This window comes from Trifolium pratense, linkage group LG4 (assembly GCF_020283565.1).
Source record: "Trifolium pratense cultivar HEN17-A07 linkage group LG4, ARS_RC_1.1, whole genome shotgun sequence".
In the NCBI taxonomy this organism is placed as follows: Eukaryota; Viridiplantae; Streptophyta; class Magnoliopsida; order Fabales; family Fabaceae; genus Trifolium; species Trifolium pratense.
In genome coordinates this window covers 1247884-1265851 of record NC_060062.1, presented here as the reverse complement: position 1 = coordinate 1265851, position 17968 = coordinate 1247884, and the positions used below count along the sequence as shown (strand labels likewise).

At 29.5% G+C, this 17968-nt stretch overlaps 1 protein-coding gene, 1 long non-coding RNA gene and 1 pseudogene across 2 annotated transcripts; 1 reads left to right on the top strand and 2 right to left on the bottom strand.

Annotated features, from left to right (window-relative positions):
- Positions 1 to 2569: 2569 nt before the first annotated feature.
- Positions 2570 to 5038, bottom strand: LOC123920446. Its single transcript, XR_006813672.1, has 4 exons — positions 4062 to 5038; positions 3883 to 3947; positions 3058 to 3192; positions 2570 to 2903 (listed from the first exon to the last, which is right to left on the bottom strand). It is a non-coding gene; the product is annotated as an uncharacterized LOC123920446 (long non-coding RNA).
- Positions 5039 to 6866: 1828 nt separating this feature from the next.
- On the bottom strand, positions 6867 to 10926 carry LOC123920633 (annotated as a pseudogene).
- Positions 10927 to 16875: 5949 nt separating this feature from the next.
- On the top strand, positions 16876 to 17331 carry LOC123920632. Its single transcript, XM_045972926.1, has 2 exons — positions 16876 to 16933; positions 17036 to 17331. Exons 1-2 carry the CDS (start codon positions 16876 to 16878, stop codon positions 17329 to 17331), a joined length of 354 nt encoding a protein of 117 aa, XP_045828882.1.
- The last annotated feature ends 637 nt before the right edge of the window (positions 17332 to 17968 follow it).

The window sequence follows — 17968 nt, the reverse complement described above, 5'->3', positions numbered from 1 at the left end:
ATCGTTCCTAGATCGATGATTTATTCCTATCGTCATAGTAAAACAAATCATTGCAATCATCATATAAGTCGCGAATTCATACAAAGCATTAAGCACAAAGAACAATCAATAGAAACTAACTTCGTAATTCATTAATCATATCATATGACAATCACATAATTCAAGATCAAAAGTAATTAGAATCACCTAAGGACCAATCATGAGAATTTAGCTAGACATTGCAAATTCAGAAATTACATCAAATAAAAATGAAAGAAAGCATGTTTACAAGAAGAATCTTGATGTGTTTCCACACTGGAATCCTTGCTTGGTCGCTCTTGATCCTCCAAAATCGCTCCAATAGCTATTCTTTTGCGTAAAAATTCGATAATGATCCAGATCTGAAGTTTCCCTTTTATAAAACTGATCAAAAATAACGTTTTCCGCCTGAGGCACAGAATTTCCGCCCCAGGCGTAAAAAATTACGTTTCAGGCACAAGAATTTCGCCTGAAACGGCAAAACAGTGAGCAATCTTGGTTTTTCAGCAAAAATTCCGCCTCAGGCGGAAAAACTTCCGCCCCAGGCGTAAAAGTACTTCAATTTCCACCAATTTTTATCTGCTATCTTCCTTCGCATGTAGCTTCAAATCAATATCTTATTCTTCATGATTTAAGTCAAAAACCTCTAAAATCACTTGAAAATGGTCTTTATTTCCATGTAATGACTAATGTCATCAATGTTCTGAGTCCAAACTCAGAGATGATCCTATTGCGTCGATTGTTACTGCAATATATCCATCTATAATTGATAATATGAAAGATCCTCCCGTTTTTTCAGGACAGAGCCATATTGACTCCAAAAAATTTCAATTGTTGACTTGATTAATGAGTGCATGTTGTCATTGATAGACAGTGAAGAGAAAGTATATTTGTGCTACGATTCTCCAGGTAATGATAACTCTGGTTTTGATTGGCCGAAAGATATACACACTCCCGAACTTTTAAATACAATTGTTTTCTCACAGGTAATGATAACTCAGGTCTTATTCTTTATCATTTTGCAGTTTTAAACTTTGTTTTCTAATGGATGTTTATTTCTTCCATTTGGACTTTTTTTGCAGCTTCTGGCTGCATCCTTCTACTGCAGTGCCATATCTTGACAAGACTGACTTTCTGCTTCAAAATGGCAGGTTAGTACCACTTGACTACAAGCATGCTATATTAAGTTTACAGTGCTAAAAATTCAGCTTCTCCATTGGCATATCTTTTTCACTTATAAGTGATGTTAATTTAAATAGTGACATAAGTGTTGTGCCTATTGATGGTTTATATTGAAAACCTCGATTGTTTAATGAGCTACTTGTGTGATTATGTCTTGTTCATGTTTTTGGGGTTAAAGTTTCTTTAAGTAGACATGTTGGAGCATGATTTTCTTGAATGTTGATCTGAGATTACCTCAAATAGTTTAATTATAGTTTAATTATGTTGGAGAATGGTTTACATGAGGAAGAAAAGAATTAGTTCATGGTTAACAGAGCATTCAAATCTTTGACAAAATAAGTGGTAGAGACAAGATTTGAGATCAAGAAGATGAATAATGAAGATATCCAGATTTGGAAGAGCTGAAGAGATAGATGTTGATGCTATTAGGTTTTATTTTTAGATGTTGATGTAATTTTGATTGTAACAATGATGATTGACATAATGTATTAAGGGTATAAATTAAAGACCCAACTACTTTATTATAATACATAATATATGAAAGTATTATGATTGACCAATATTTTGATTTCATCGTATAATTTTCAATTTAGAATCATTTTCAACAAAAAAAAAATAATAAAATAACACATTTTATTATTCCCAACAGTTAAAAAGTGTCGCGGTAGCATACAATGAACAATTTGAAATCAAAGTTTAAGAGAACGGTTTCAGAATTACAACGTGATAGAAATTTAGCAAGTGTACTAAATAGTCGTCAAGTAATAAAATTTATAAAGTTCGTATCCGCAGGGATTGTTTCAATCTCGACAAAACATTAAATTAATTTAGGATTAATAATTAAAATGCAAAGGGGGGAGTTTAACTTGGTTTGAATTTTTAATCATAAACTAGAAATAACTTAGGATTCCAAGTAATAAAAGAACAGTGATTGATCCTTTTGGTTCATCTAATTACTATTTCTCTTGGTAATTTCATGTATGATTACAAATTACTCAATTCAGTTTCAGGATTAGATTAAATCAAAAATGATTATGCCCAATGTCTTGGTAACATAATCACTACTAGAAAAAAATTCATTTGGGACGGAAAAATCCGTCGCACAATAGTTGAAATTTCCGTCCCGAAATAATTTTGGGACGGAATTTGCGACATCAAGAATTTCGTCGCATTTCTGCTCGTCGCAATGTCTGGGGGACGGAATTTTCCAATCTGTCGCAATGTTGGGACAGAATTCGGGACGGAAAAATGATAAAATGCTGTGACGGATTATACAATTCCGTCCCAATTTAGTGGCATATTTTAAAATTCCGTCTCAATACTGTGCTGCAAAATCTTGCTCAATTTCTTGTCCAATTCTAATGCATTCTGATAAAAGTAATTACTAATCAATAATATAAATTCATAATGTAATGATCATCAATTTTTATTCAACTAATAAACAATTACATATTTGTCTGATACAATTATAAACATATACATAATCCAAATTCTAAAAATACATTCAAAAGACTAAAACTTATAATAATTTTGTAGATTGTAAGTACAAAGTCATCACTATTATCTTGGAGGCATGAACACATGTTTCCAATCCTTATGCAATGCATCATAATCAATAGGCTTGAGAAAGTACTCCATTCATCACCAAACTCATAATGTTGAGGTAGAGACTTAAGTTGTGAACATAGCTTAAGAAAATTTTCCTGTAAACAAAAAACTAAAAAACATCAATTGACTATATACTAAGTGGCCTATCTCAACAAGTTCAAAAGAAATCTCCAACAAATTAACAAGTATGCATACTAAGAAAGAAAGATGTAACATGAAGTTGCAATCACATATCAGATAGTGTCATACCTCACATATTATCTATTGTTCATATTATGTTCTCAAGTTGTGTCAATGGCCCTTCTTTTGCACCATAGAAATAGTCAACTAGTTAGATGTCAATGGCCCTTCTTTGCATCATTTCAGTAACTTGAGGATTGATCCCTAGTGAGAGATAAAAATGGATCCATCAATTACTATAGCTTCCACACCAATCACCTTATAATTATGATCAACTTTACCAATATTGGAATTCACATGGTAATGCCATATGGTTAAAGACAAAAACTTGTTAAAGAGAAGTTAAAGACAGTCAAAGTGAAACAAAAACTTGTTAAAGTACTTGGTTATATTAAACAGAGCTAATATATCAACCACATCATCTTACAAGATTGTTACATGCACCTGGAATTATAAGTCAAGAGTTCAACCTCATGGTAATTGTAATTTATAATGTCAATCAATATCCACCTCAATGATTCATTACATTTTCTCTATTTTCTATCATCTTCCACTGTGACTTGGAAAATAAATAAAACATGGATTTTCTCAAAAATAATTAAAACCAACAAACTAAGCATGCACTGCCACTGAGATTGTAGCTAACGATATTTCTAAAATTGATTTAACATTATGGGTTTTATAGTAGAAAACAAGGAATATGGACTTCAAATAAAAATGAGGACTTCTATATTTTAAAATAAAACTGGGAAAGTAAGAAATTTTTTCAAAATTAAGACAACAATAGATCTAAACGGCGACTACTTTTTGGATGAAAAATAATTTAGGGTTTTAAAAGAAAAATGAGTTTTTTTTTAGGTTTGAAGTATAAACTGAGCAAAATAGAAGACTCACCTTTGAAGTAGATCGTACCAGGGCGGCTGTAGAGTTCCAACATAGTGGTTCCACCAAAACTATTTCTGAATAAAATGATAATGGTAGAGAATGAAGTGACTCAATATATACAAAGAAGGAAAAAAACAAAAAATAAAAGAGGAAGAAGAAAAACTGAAGAGGGTAGGAAATACTCTCACCACAACAGTGGAGAGGCAGACGACATAGTTGGTCCTCTCAAAAAATAGATCTCGATATGGGGAGCTCGAAAAGTGTGTCTTTATCTCCGATCTGGTTGAGTGGTGGCGGGATCTGGATCGAAAAGGTCTGGCCGACGAGAGAGCATAGAAAGAGGTTTGAGTTTTTTGTTTCTCTCATTTGAGGGTAAAGAAAATAACGTGTGAAATTAAAAGAATTTCTCTCAATGATGGAACCATTTCCACAAATTGGTGACGGAATAATATATTCTGTCCCAAAGTAGCGACTGAAATTACATTCCGTCCCATAATAATTAATTAATGTTTATAAAATCACCTGCGACGAAAATATGTCGCAAATTCCGTCCCAATCATATAATTTTGAGACAGAAAATTTTTCCGTCCCGAAATTCCGTCTTAATTCAATTTTTTTCTAGTAGTGAATCCTCTCTCTTGATCATCAATTCCTAATGTCTTAGGTAATCTATGATCAATTGAGGTTTATAAACTTTAATCTTTTAATCTCAATTAACAATCCGAAATGTCTTAAGTGAAAGTTAATGGATCAATCATTCCTAGATCGATCATTCATTCCTATCGTCATAGTAAAACAAATAATTGAAATCATTACACAATTGATCAAGTCATGCAAAGCATTAAACACAAGGAATAATTGAAGAAACTAACTTCGTAATTCATTGATCATATCATATGATAATCACATTGTTCAAGAAAAATAACAATTAGAATCCCCTAAGGACCAATCATGAAAATTTAGCTAGACATAATATTTAAAGAAACAAGCATGATGAAAAGGAATAAACCCAAGATGGATTGCTTTGCTCTTCACGTTGCCTTCCTTTGCTTCTTCAATTTCTCTTCCGTTTCCGTCCTTGCTGTATGTGATGTGCTTCAATCCTTTCCTCGTCCTGTAGTGCGTGTGGAATCCCTGTGATCCGCTTTGCTGCCTGTTTCCCTTTCTATCGTTGCGCAGCTTTTCCTATATGCAATAGGCAATGGATCCCCCTGTATCTTCTTGGGCCACTTTAACATAAGACCATGTTGCATTTTCTTGGGCATTCATTGGTTTGTTTTCTATTCACACCAACCCATTACACTAAAACACCTATTAATGATATTTGTTCTCAAGCATAAATGTGTTTAGTTGAACCAAGAAAATAAAAACTACACAAAATATTATTTTAATAGAGAAAAACATCTAATTGACACAATAAACCAAAAATTGCAATTTATTTAAAATGACTCTAAATTAAACATTAAACTAATAAAATGATATTAAAAACTTAATTAAAAAGACTCTAAAAATAGCGACGGATGAAGACTCATCACAACGCATTGAAAACATTGGGTATAATTTCGGAAAACTGTTCTCAAAAAGAACCAACAGCAACGGTTTATTCTTTGTTTTGCTTAGCACCGTTGTTGTAGCGAAATTCCAAAACCGTCCTCAAATTTTACCTAAGGCTACGGTTATTCTGAAGGCTTTGCCGTTTGATTAAAAAACTGTTGCAATAAGCTAAGACAAGTTGTCTTAGACAACGTGATAGATTTTGCAAAAGTTTTCTTTTGGTGCCGTAGGATGAAAATGTTGTAGTGTAAGTTTTTTTGAGGTGTTGGATTTGAGAAATTGAATTTTTATTATATATTATTGATAAAAAAATTATAAGTGAGTGATGTGTATATATAAGACCAACTTTTTTTCTGAATCGACTAAAGAACCATATATTAAAAAACAGCAATCTAAATTAGCGCAAGGTGTGCACAATCTAGATGCTAGGCAATTGTCAAGATACAAAAAATAAGTAAAAGGCAAAACAAATGAAAAGAAAAGTTACATATCTGACAAACCCAAACAAAGTAAAGGGTTAAAATTCCAAAAGCTAAACGAACAAACGAAATCTTTGAACTTCACCTTGAACCACCACCAAACATGTAATTTAATATACAAAATCATAAAATCCGCATCGAAAGTTTTACCGTTAAAATAGCAATTTTCGAGCCCTCCATATCGCCTAAATTGTCGCCAACCAGATAACTTAGAAGCACTTCTTATACTTCTTATGAAGAGCACTTTGAATCTCTAACCATTGAAAAATGTCACTCCACACCTTATGAGATAATTCATCCTCCCGATGGGGCCAAACAAGAAAAACTACATAAATAGAACCCAATGGGACAAATTTAAAGCATATATGAAAAAGTGAAAACAATTTAACATCTTTTGACCATGCCACCATACTTCAATCCTCTTTAAATGGCTAAAAGTCTATTATGTTGAATGACCATATTTAGCAACATAGGTTAGTCCACACCATGCCACCATACTTCAATCCTCTTCCATTTGATTAAAAGCGAGTTGAATGTTAAATGAGAAAGATATTTTTTTTGTCATAATACACAAATTTTATTTATATTTATATTGTATATTTTTTAAAATAAATTTTCTTATATTTTTTAAATAAAAAATACAATTATTACCCCAATTTTTGACTATACATTACCCCAAATTTTACTTAAATGTTAATGTATATTAATTTTTTTTGTATAGATTTAATATAGAAATAGAAGACAATAATGTAATAATGGGAGATTGCTCTGAACTTTTTGGTGGAGAAATAATATAATAATGCAAGATTTGAAAAGCTAGTAATGAAATAATATGACATTGAAAACAAGTAGAGAAGTTGATAACTTTGGAATAATCGTCATCCAAAGAGGTCCTTTTTATTTAATTTTATATATATCCAAAGGGATCCTTAATTTATTTGACATATAGAAAGTAGTAAATTACACAAATGCAGTTGGTAACTTGTTAAGCCATCCATCTTGATTTATAAAATTTTGTAAAGAATACTGAGATATATTTATTTGATTTGGCTTCTTCTCCCACGTAACACGCCCTGAAGTATTGGACCCTGGTCCTATACAATCAACTTCCGCATAGGTGAAGTTTCCTCTGCATCATTTGTTTATGAACAAATATAAGTTACAAGACATTTTATTATGCATTAAAACATCAACTTGTCACAACAAAAAGTATATAAAATGAAATAAGATTCCATTTAATCAATAGGAGTATTTTTGCTTTAACGAAAAATATAATATTTCTTCAATTTTTTGGTGTTTAATATGAAAAATATTTCTTTACGCGGTTACTATGTTACTATATTGACAACTTATAAACTTTCTTTAAATTATCACATCACTGAATTGACAACTCTATAACAAATTTATCAAGTTTTTTCTTTTCTTGTATTTGTGTATTTTCAAAGTCAAACAAAAGAATTGTTATCAATCTTTAGAAATGTATTAAATTAATAAAACTTACTCATGATATTTGTAATCCCAAGCATCCCATCCTTGAGGAAGTACCACAGAACCAAGGTTAGTTCCCCAAAATATAACTCTTGAATAAGGACCCCATGCTCTTCCTAAATTCACTTTACCAATCCCAGTAACAAATCCTTTTCTAAAAACAAAACCACCTCCTTCAGTCGGTAAAGTTCTAGATTGGGCTGTGATGAAACCGGGAGGTAAAGAACTATCTTGTGTTGCTTTATCACACAGTTCTACAACAAGAAAAAGTCAAGTAAAAAAAATTGCCAGGCTTTCAATATCAAAACAAAGTTAAAAAAATAAAAATAATGAAAAATATAATAATGTAAATAGAAAATTAAATATATTTTTTTATCTTGCAAATATATCATTTTTTTTTGTAATTGTTTTTATTCACTTTTTGCTTTTTGTCCGTATTGTTTTGTTATTAGTTCATGCAAAATTTAATCATAATAGAATTAGTCCTTATAGTACGTAGAATATTTTATTTTAGTCTCTTAAAATAAGGATTAAAATGAATATTACATGGATCAATTTTAATATGAACAAATTAAATTTTATTGAAACTAAAACAAAACACTGAGAAAAAAAGGTATATATTTAGGGACCGTACAATATTTTATAGGGACCAAACATAAAAAAATAATAGACTAAGATCATATTGAAAACATTGTAAATATGTAATAGTATATTTTTTTTTGACAAATATGTAATAGTAGATTATTTAGCATAAAAAGTGTAATATATTATTACCTCATAATAAGATTGGCCAAAACCAAAAATGAAGTCAACTTCACCTTGAATATAACAATTCTTATAATAATGACGTCCATATCCATCAAGTAAAGTATCTTGATAACCCAAGAAACCACATTTAAATATAGATGTCTTATCACCGTATATAGTAGCAGCTACCGCCGGAGCATTACGTCCAAATGTGTTCTGTAATTGTAAATCAAAGAAACATAGTCGTTAATTTATTGTGTGTAAAAAAAAATTCACTAATTTATTGATATTTCAATTTAATAAAATATTAAGTAAACGGTCACATTCTTGAAAGTATCACTCGCCGTCATATCAACTATTAGTCAAAATAGTTAAAAACTTTAAATTGGTGTTAACTCTGATAATGTGTTCATTTTTTTTTGCCACATCATATATTTATTGGGATGTCCACATGGCTAGGGACTAAAATGATTAAAAAAGCCTCTTTCATCTCTTGAAAAGAAGAATAAAGTTAAATTTTCATCTTCTTCCTCCATTCCAAGATTACCATCAATCATCTTCCATACAAGACACAATCTAAGACTAGTTATCCAAAACACACCAAAAATAAAACTAAATCACTTCTCAAAGTCAAGTTTTATTTTACTAATGGCCTCTCAACAAACCATCTTATCATTATCAAATCTCTTAAACATATCATGCTTCACAAACTCAATCAAATCCGTACCAACGACAAATTGCAAGTGGAAATATCCATTTTTCCTGGTGATTGATGATGATTGTGATGGTTTCTAAATTGCATGTAATAGTTCTCAATCAAATATTTTTTACTGATTTAAAGACTACTATGACAACGAGAGTGACTCTTTAAAGATGAAACGTTTGTTTACACAAAATATATTTGTTGCTCTTTCTCTTGTGTTTACCTCAAATGTAATGCCACTCAAAATCACATTAGATGGATTTGAAAAGAATGTTGTATTTGTATCACCATAACTAATTATTGTATTTCTTCTACTAGATCCTTCTAAAATGATGCATGGCTTGTCATCGGGAATATTAACACGTCCCCTGCACACAAAAAAAATTAAAACATTAGAAAATGTTAAATTAAACAAATTTTAGATGTGTTTGATGTTCTCTTTTCGAAAACTATTTTTCAGTTTTTTAAAAATAAAAAAAAAAATGTTTCTTATTTTCTTGTTTTTCAAACAAAAAGTTTAAATCGATAAAACATTTTTTATTGTTAGTCAATTGCAAACATATTTTTTCGGGTAGCTCACAACCCGTATAGGACCGGGTTCGTATAACGTATAATGTCATAGTATATTTAAAATCTATGTTTAAATAAAAAAAATTAGTCCAATTTTACTTTTTAGATTCGTTATAAAAATAATGTATCTAAATTATAATATTGTCTAGATACATCAATTCTATAATAAATTTCGAAATTAATTTTTTTTTTTCTTATATAAGACCGGAGAAAGTAACACGTTATGCCGACAGATTTTAAGTTGAATAGTCCATTTTAAAAGCTCCAAAAGTATGGAATTATTGGGTTATTAGAAAGAAAAAAGAAAGGCAAATGATAACGAGTGTTTCGGGACACTTTTTAAAACCTTAAATAGTAAATTTTTTATAAATTTTTTATGAAAATACGTAAAATCAACGCATTGAAAATTATACCATTTAATTTTTTGAATAAAAAATTTCTTAATGAAATGCAATATGCTGGACCTCAGTTGTGCCGACAAAAAAATTGGTTTATCTTTAAGTATAGTGTTGGATTTCACACCACCACCACTAATATTCCATATACTCCCTTGGTTGCTTTTTATTATTATTATTTATTTCATTTTTTCTGGAAAAAGTTGTTGTTTGTTTATTTCTCGATGTCCTTTTCAAAATTTTAATATTAGCTACTTTTTTTTTGTTGATAAAATTAGCTACTTATTCATTACTTTTATACATTTATTTTTTACTGATTTAAAGACTACTATGACAACGAGAGTGACTCTTTAAAGATGAAACGTTTGTTTACACAAAATATATTTGTTGCTCTTTCTCTTGTGTTTACCTCAAATGTAATGCCACTCAAAATCACATTAGATGGATTTGAAAAGAATGTTGTATTTGTATCACCATAACTAATTATTGTATTTCCTCTACTAGATCCTTCTAAAATGATGCATGGCTTGTCATCGGGAATATTAACACGTCCCCTGCACACAAAAAAAATTAAAACATTAGAAAATGTTAAATTAAACAAATTTTAGATGTGTTTGATGTTCTCTTTTCGAAAACTATTTTTCAGTTTTTTAAAAATAAAAAAAAAAAATGTTTCTTATTTTCTTGTTTTTCAAACAAAAAGTTTAAATCGATAAAACATTTTTTATTGTTAGTCAATTGCAAACATATTTTTTAAGACCTTTAAGTTAAATATTATGAAAGTCAAACTTTGGTAACAATATAATACTTATGATTAACTAATTGATAGTGCAAAAAAATAAATAAATAAAAAAACATACACATATTTTCCAGGATTGATGTGAATCTTAACCCACTGATCATTGTTATTCTTTATTGAATCGATGGCAGGTTGAATCATGTTGAATGATCCTCTTCCTTGTTGATCAACAACAATGGTATTTGTAACATGATCTCCACTACAATCAATTGCTCTGCCAAGATAGAAACAATAACTAATGGATAGGATGAGATGGAAAATCATTGATCTTGGATGCAACCTCATTATAGTTGATTTGTGTTTAGTGAGTAATGACATTACAAACAACATTTCACTTATATATATTATATACAAGATACAACATAATAAATAGGAACAACTTTGCTTAAAAAAAAAGAAAAAGATAAGAACAACTTAATTATAATCGTGTGAACATTTGTCACAAAAATAAATAGATAAGAACAACTTAATTATAATCGTATGAACATGTAAATTGTGCCTAAAATAAGTATCTTACTTATAAAAGGAAGCTTGAGTAGTTTCTAGGTACTCTTTTGGACATAAATATAAGCAAAAAAAATGTTTACGCGGTGTTTAAAAAATTTAGTTAAGTGTAGCTAATTTTCTTGATTTAATGCAAAACATAGTTAACTTTACTATATTACCCATTTTGAAAAGTATAAATGTAAAATAAATTAAATGTCTAAAATAAAATAGAATTAAATAAGGGTATATTATGAAAGTCCTCGCCAACTTCCTAAACAATCCGTATATAGTTATCATAGCTATGATTTTTAAAAATATTTTATGTGTGGTTGCAAAGTTTCTCTATTTCTTATTTAACCAATGGTAAGTAATATATTATATTTATCTATTTTATTATTAATTATTAATGGGTGTGTTAATAGTGAGATAGTTGTAAGAATAAGATGGCATGTTGAATGTTAAATTCTTCTAATATCAAACAGGTGGAGGGTGTTGAAAAAACTATTCTACTATAAAAAAAATGACCAAGCAAAAAAAAATGTAAACCAAACAAAAGACTTAAAAAATGGGACTAATAAAGTATGGATAAAATTTCATCAAGTGAATATGTGAAAAGAAACTTCAAAAGAATGGGAGGGATGTAAGTAGAAAAGTTACTCGGTACCTTCAATTGCATAGAAGGAAATAAGCAGTTATTCGATAGGTAATTTTCAAAAAATAAGATCACATAAAAAAAAATGTATGCATGCATTCCTCCGACTCTTATTAAAAAAAAGGGATACATCAAAAATAAAAAGCAAAGTTACATGTGACTATACAATTGCAACTCATATAAAGAAGGGTAAGATCTTACAAAATTACACTATTAAAATAAAATATGATGCATGACTACAAACTTATAAAATATTATAAGAGATCTATTACATTAAAATATAAACAAAACTATGATATAAATCAATGAAAAATCTCATTTCTAAACAATGTTTTTTAATACATATACTAATATTGAATATAATCATATTTTAAATTATAGTATTTATCATTTAATTATATGTGATTATACTTATCACAATTATTATTTTTCATTTATAAAAATATTTTAATTATATATTTTAAAATAAGAAGGTACCATGAAGTTAGAAATACTACAAAAATATTTACGTGCACATGATCGAATAATCTCACATAAATGAAGGCATCTAATTATGGAATATTAAAAAAGATGTGGCATTTTAAAAAAAGATTTTCAATCTTTACTAAAACTTTGCGATATTTCTCTTTTAAGAAGAATTAATTAAATCTAATCATCTTTCTTACTTATAAAAGGAACAACTTTGCTTAAAAAAAAATAAAAAAAAAAAAGAAAAAGATAAGAACAACTTAATTATAATCGTGTGAACATTTGTCACAAAAATAAATAGATAAGAACAACTTAATTATAATAGTATGAACATGTAAATTGTGCTTAAAATAACTAGTTGTTCAATAAAAAAATAAACACCCAACCTAACCTAGACTTCCTACATGTAGAGATATGAAATATACTAGAAGCTGAAAACTCCTTCTTAATTCATAGTGAAGAGGCTATTAAATAGCCAATACAACTAGCAACTGAAAAGCTATAAAATAGCTCACTAAACAAAACAATCACACGACTTAATTAGAGAAACAACTACTTCTCAGGACAAATAAAACAGCAAAATATTTTACTCCTAACATCTAACAACTAAGCAGTAACAAATATCTTATCACTACCTACACCTAGACCTAGAAACGACTCAAACAAACTACTAATACTATTGGGGGAAACTAACCAAAATCCTAACCACCGGGCAAGTTTGTACCAAAGAGGAGAGATTAAATCACAGGTAGTGAAAATGTGATCAACTGACGCCACGAAATCACGACATAAAGCATAGAAGGAACCAGAAGCCTCCCTAATTACATGACGTCTAAGGAGGTTTTTCTTAGTTGGCGGCACTCTATCCTGAAGTAATTTTCACTATCCTGAAGTAATTGTCAGGAGAAAACAACCACTTTTGAGAGAACCCAAGAAAAATGTGATTCAAACACAATTCTCAAATAAAAATACAACAAATAATCAAATATATATTTTTTATTTTTTTTTAATATTATTTACATGCATCAATTTTCGTGCTAATTTTTTGTTCTGATGTTAAAATAGCAATCCTCGTAAAAAAAATTCATACCTCTATTAATTATACCACATTGGTAATTTGAACAAATTATAAATTATTGTTTATAATGTCAACCATTTACTCACTCATTGTATTTGTGCATGATATAATGTCCATTCATTCGCGGACCATAAAATAGATGTAGTGCAACGTCGATTCTAATAAGGGTAACATATAGTGAAACATGGGCCGTTATTTATTTTTTAACAATATTTTATATATAAGTGTAAGAAATTAGTATGCAAAATATGAGGAAAATAACTGTGAAAAAAATGAAGTGGAAAGCAAGAATAAATCAGTCTACGCATTTTTTTTCTTCCGGCTTTTCACCACCAGTTGAATCTGGTTCGGGGGTTAGTTCTGGCATCAAGTGGTTCCAGCCCCCTCCCGATCGCAGTTGTGGGGGATCGAACCGCGGTCCTCCCTACCAAGTTCAGCACCAATCACCACTGAACCAACTAACGATTGGTAATCAGTCTACGCATTTTAGATTAACTATTTCTTAATTTCGTGCTCAAGTACTCTAAAAAGAAATAAAGTAAGAGAGTCGCTACAATTTTATAATTACAAAATATTATTTTAGGGTATTATATTTATCTTCAAATATCCACTAATTATGAATCTACATATATGCATTTGTTTTTCTCCCTAACTAATTATAGTACTCTTTGAGGAAAAACGTTTGCAAGAGTACTAAATCTAGTTTTGCTTAATAACATGTACAGCTGTTAAAATCGGTCGGGCTATCGGGTAAGCTCATTACCCCAATATATTTACACGGACCGGGCTTCAAAATTATCGGGTTTGGCCTCATCGGGCCAATCCTTATCGGACCAGGCTTTTTCTTGGGCTGGGCCACGGGCTTTTGGGCCAGCCCCTTAAAGAATTAAAAAAAAAAAACCGAAATTTTGATTTTGAAACAAAAAGATATTTTTGCCCCTTAAGTTTGTTATTATCTATACCTATATATAAAGAGGATACAAAAAATTTTGTTATGAAATTTTCATAATACCAACAATACCCTTATTTTTTTATTTTTTTTAGCAACAAAAATCTTTTATTAACAAACTCACCGTAACATAAAGACACGTTTCTTTCTTTTTTTGAGCAGCAAAAAACTTTTAATAACAAACTCACAATAACATATGACATGTTTTTTTTGATATAAAGTTATATAATAGACACAGAAAGGCGAGGAACGCGCCCTGTCTGGCTGCTAGTTTGGATAATTATCTTTTAAATTTAAAAGATCGTAAATTTAAAATAAGTTAGTTATTATCTTTTTAACATTTGTTTTTCTATTGTAAGCCTATTTAAAGGAAAACATATTTAGAATCAATTCAAGTTATAGTTTATCACAAAATTTTGACTAAACTCAAACGAATCCTCGTTTTATGTATTTTCAATTGTTCGGTTAAAAGTTTAGTTTATGATATAAGATTGAAATTTATTAGCTTTGAGAGTGCACTTTGTGAATTTATTATCTCTTGACTTTTGCGTGAATATTTTTGTAGTATTTATTATCTCGTGAAGTCGTGACACCAATTATTTTTATGGATACTAATTTGTGTGTCATTCATACATTAAAAAAAATTGTAACAAAAAAAAAAAACGGGCCGACCCGTCAGCCAATGTAGGCATTTTCTTATCGGGTCGGGCATAACAAGCCGGGTCATAAAGTTTACGGGTTGGGCCAGACCCTTTAAATATTTGGGCCCCTCGGGCCGGGCCAGACCAGGCCGACCCCTTTGATAACTTTAATAACATGTATAAATATGTAACGTTATATGCACTTATCTTCATTTTACAACTTCTATATTCCTCAATTTATCAACAACATTGAAATGCATCCACTACTCAATGTTTGCAAACAAGTAAGAATATCTGTTTCATATTAAAAAGAAAAGTATATCTATTTCAGCTTTCTTACCAAAAAAAGGTGAAAGTTTATACGATAAAAGAAATTTGGCTTAAACTCATAAAGGTAAGCACTTTTTTTGTGTGTGTATGTGTGGTGTGTGGATTACATTTGCATAGGATTATTGAAGGATACAATGATCGTGATCATGTTGTAAGTCATTGGATATTGTTCGAGTATATTTTAGGTTCATGTACTCTTACATAATTAGAAGATCAAAGTCAAATAAATTATTGACACTCTACTACATCAAGATGAAAGTCCTCGCCAACTTCCTAAACAATCCGTATATAGTTATCATAGCTGTGATTTTTAAAAATATTTTATGTGTGGTTGCAAAGTTTCTCTATTTCTTATTTAACCAATGGTAAGTAATATATTATATTTATCTATTTTATTATTAATTATTAATGGGTGTTGAATGTTAAATTCTTCTAATATCATGCAAACTAAAAAAGAAGAATAGTATTTCTTAATCTTTGTACTATCAAACAGGTGGAGGGTGTTGAAAAAACTATTCTATTAAAAAAATGATCATGCAAAAAAAAAAATGTAAACCAATTAAAAGACTAAAAAAATGGGACTAATAAAGTATGGATAAAATTTCATCAAGTGAATATGTGAAAAGAAACATCAAAAAAACGAGAGGAATGTAAGTAGAAAAATTACTCGGTACCTTCAATAGCATAGAAGGGAATAAGCAGTTATGCTATTCAAAAAATGAGATCACGTGATAAAAAAAAAATGTATGCATGCATTCCTCCAAATCTTATTAAAAAAAAGGGATACATATCAAAAATAAAAAGCAAAGTGACATGCATGTGACTATACAATTGCAACTCATATAAAGAAGGGTAAGATCTTACACGATTACACTATTAAAACAAAATATGACACGTGTCTACAAACTTATAAAATATTATAAGAGATCTATTACATTAAAATATAAACAAAACTATGATATAAATCAATGAAAAATCTCATTTCTAAACAATTTTTTTTAATACATATACTAATATTGAATATAATCATATTTTAAATTATAATATTTATCATTTAATTATATGTGATTATACTTATCACAATTAATATTTTTCATTTATAAAAATATTTTGATTATATATTTTAAAATAAGAAGGTACCATGAAGTTTTTTTTGTTTTTTTGTTTTTTTTTGTTTTCACCCTTTGGTTCTTAGGGGAAGAGGGTCCCAGTAGTTCAGAGTTTGGGGCGAGTTCTGGCATCAAGTGGTTTCAGTCCCTTCCCAAATGTAGCTGTGGGGGATCGAACTGTGGTCCTCCCTACCAAGTCCAGCGTCAATCACCGTTGAACCAACTAACATTTGGTGTAACTTTCGACTTTTGACCAAACAATATCATTGATTTGATCCATAAAATTAATGATTTTAGCCGTTGTACCAAATAAATATTTAATGTGATCATAAACAATTAATGATCCATAAAAAAATAAATATTTACCAAACAAAAACAAATTAAAGGAAAGAAAAACTCAGACAAATCAGAATAAAATCAGTAATAATTCTCTTTAATTTCGTTGCCCCTAAGCTTGATCCTATAAATAGTATGACATAATATCGAAAAAAATAAAATAATAAATAGTGTGACATTGAACAATCTCCTCTTGCACAAACACTCTCAAATATAAAATGGCTACTATTTTCAAGCTTCTCTCCCTCACTATCTTCCTTGGCCTCATTTTCCAAGGTATAATCATATATATATACCTTTATTTTCTTTTTGCTAACTTTAGGTTCCACTTAATTAATTTGTGTGTAATATTTAATTAATTCGTGGTTTATATTGCAGCATATGGACAACCTTGTTCTTTGAACAACATTGTTGTTAAGCAAAAACCAGGCAAAGAATTCCCGTGGTGGGATGTTAATGTAAGCAACAATTGTAGTTGTACTCAATCACAAGTGAAGTTCAATTGCACTGAATTTACAAATTATACTCCATCTGTTGATCCATCAATTTTAAATAAAGATTGTCTTCTCATCCAAGGACGGCCATTGCATTATTCTGAATCTGTTAACTTCTCATATGTTTTAACAGAACAGTTCACATTTCAAACAATTTCTTCTGAAATTGCATGTTCTTAAATAGAATGGATTATTAGTACAATTATGTCAACAACAAAAAAATATTAGTACCACAAAGAATATTATGGATTGATACGAAATGAAATGAAACTTTTGTATTTTTTGACAAGAAAATGTTATGAAACTAATTAGTTATGTGACCATCTCTCACTTTCTCTCTCCCTCTCTCTCTATCTCATTGTATGTTTTAATAATTATTTTACTTTTTAAATATTCTAATTTCAAAAATACATTTTTAATATTAATATCAAGGAAAATGCTAGATGTAGCGAAATTGATATCACGAAGACGACAGAGCTGAAAGTAATTCACCTAAAGCCTCTTCGGGTGCCATTTTCCGAGACCACGTTTTCTAACCAAATGCTCAACATATATTTGATACACCTCAATCCCAAAGCCTAAAATATTTGTGAAGGCTGAAGTGATACATGCAAATCTCGAATTTCATGTCTGCAACAACATTCTGTTTCATATAACACAAGATTCACATTCAAAATGAAGAACTTCCCTAATTATTAACTCTTAAAACTAGTAGAATATTCTAGAGATATGAAAGTTGAAAAGCAGCGAAAGAGGAAACTGTGTCTAGTAAATAAAAAATAATGGTACAGAAAATAAGTAAAGAAGCATACTTAGC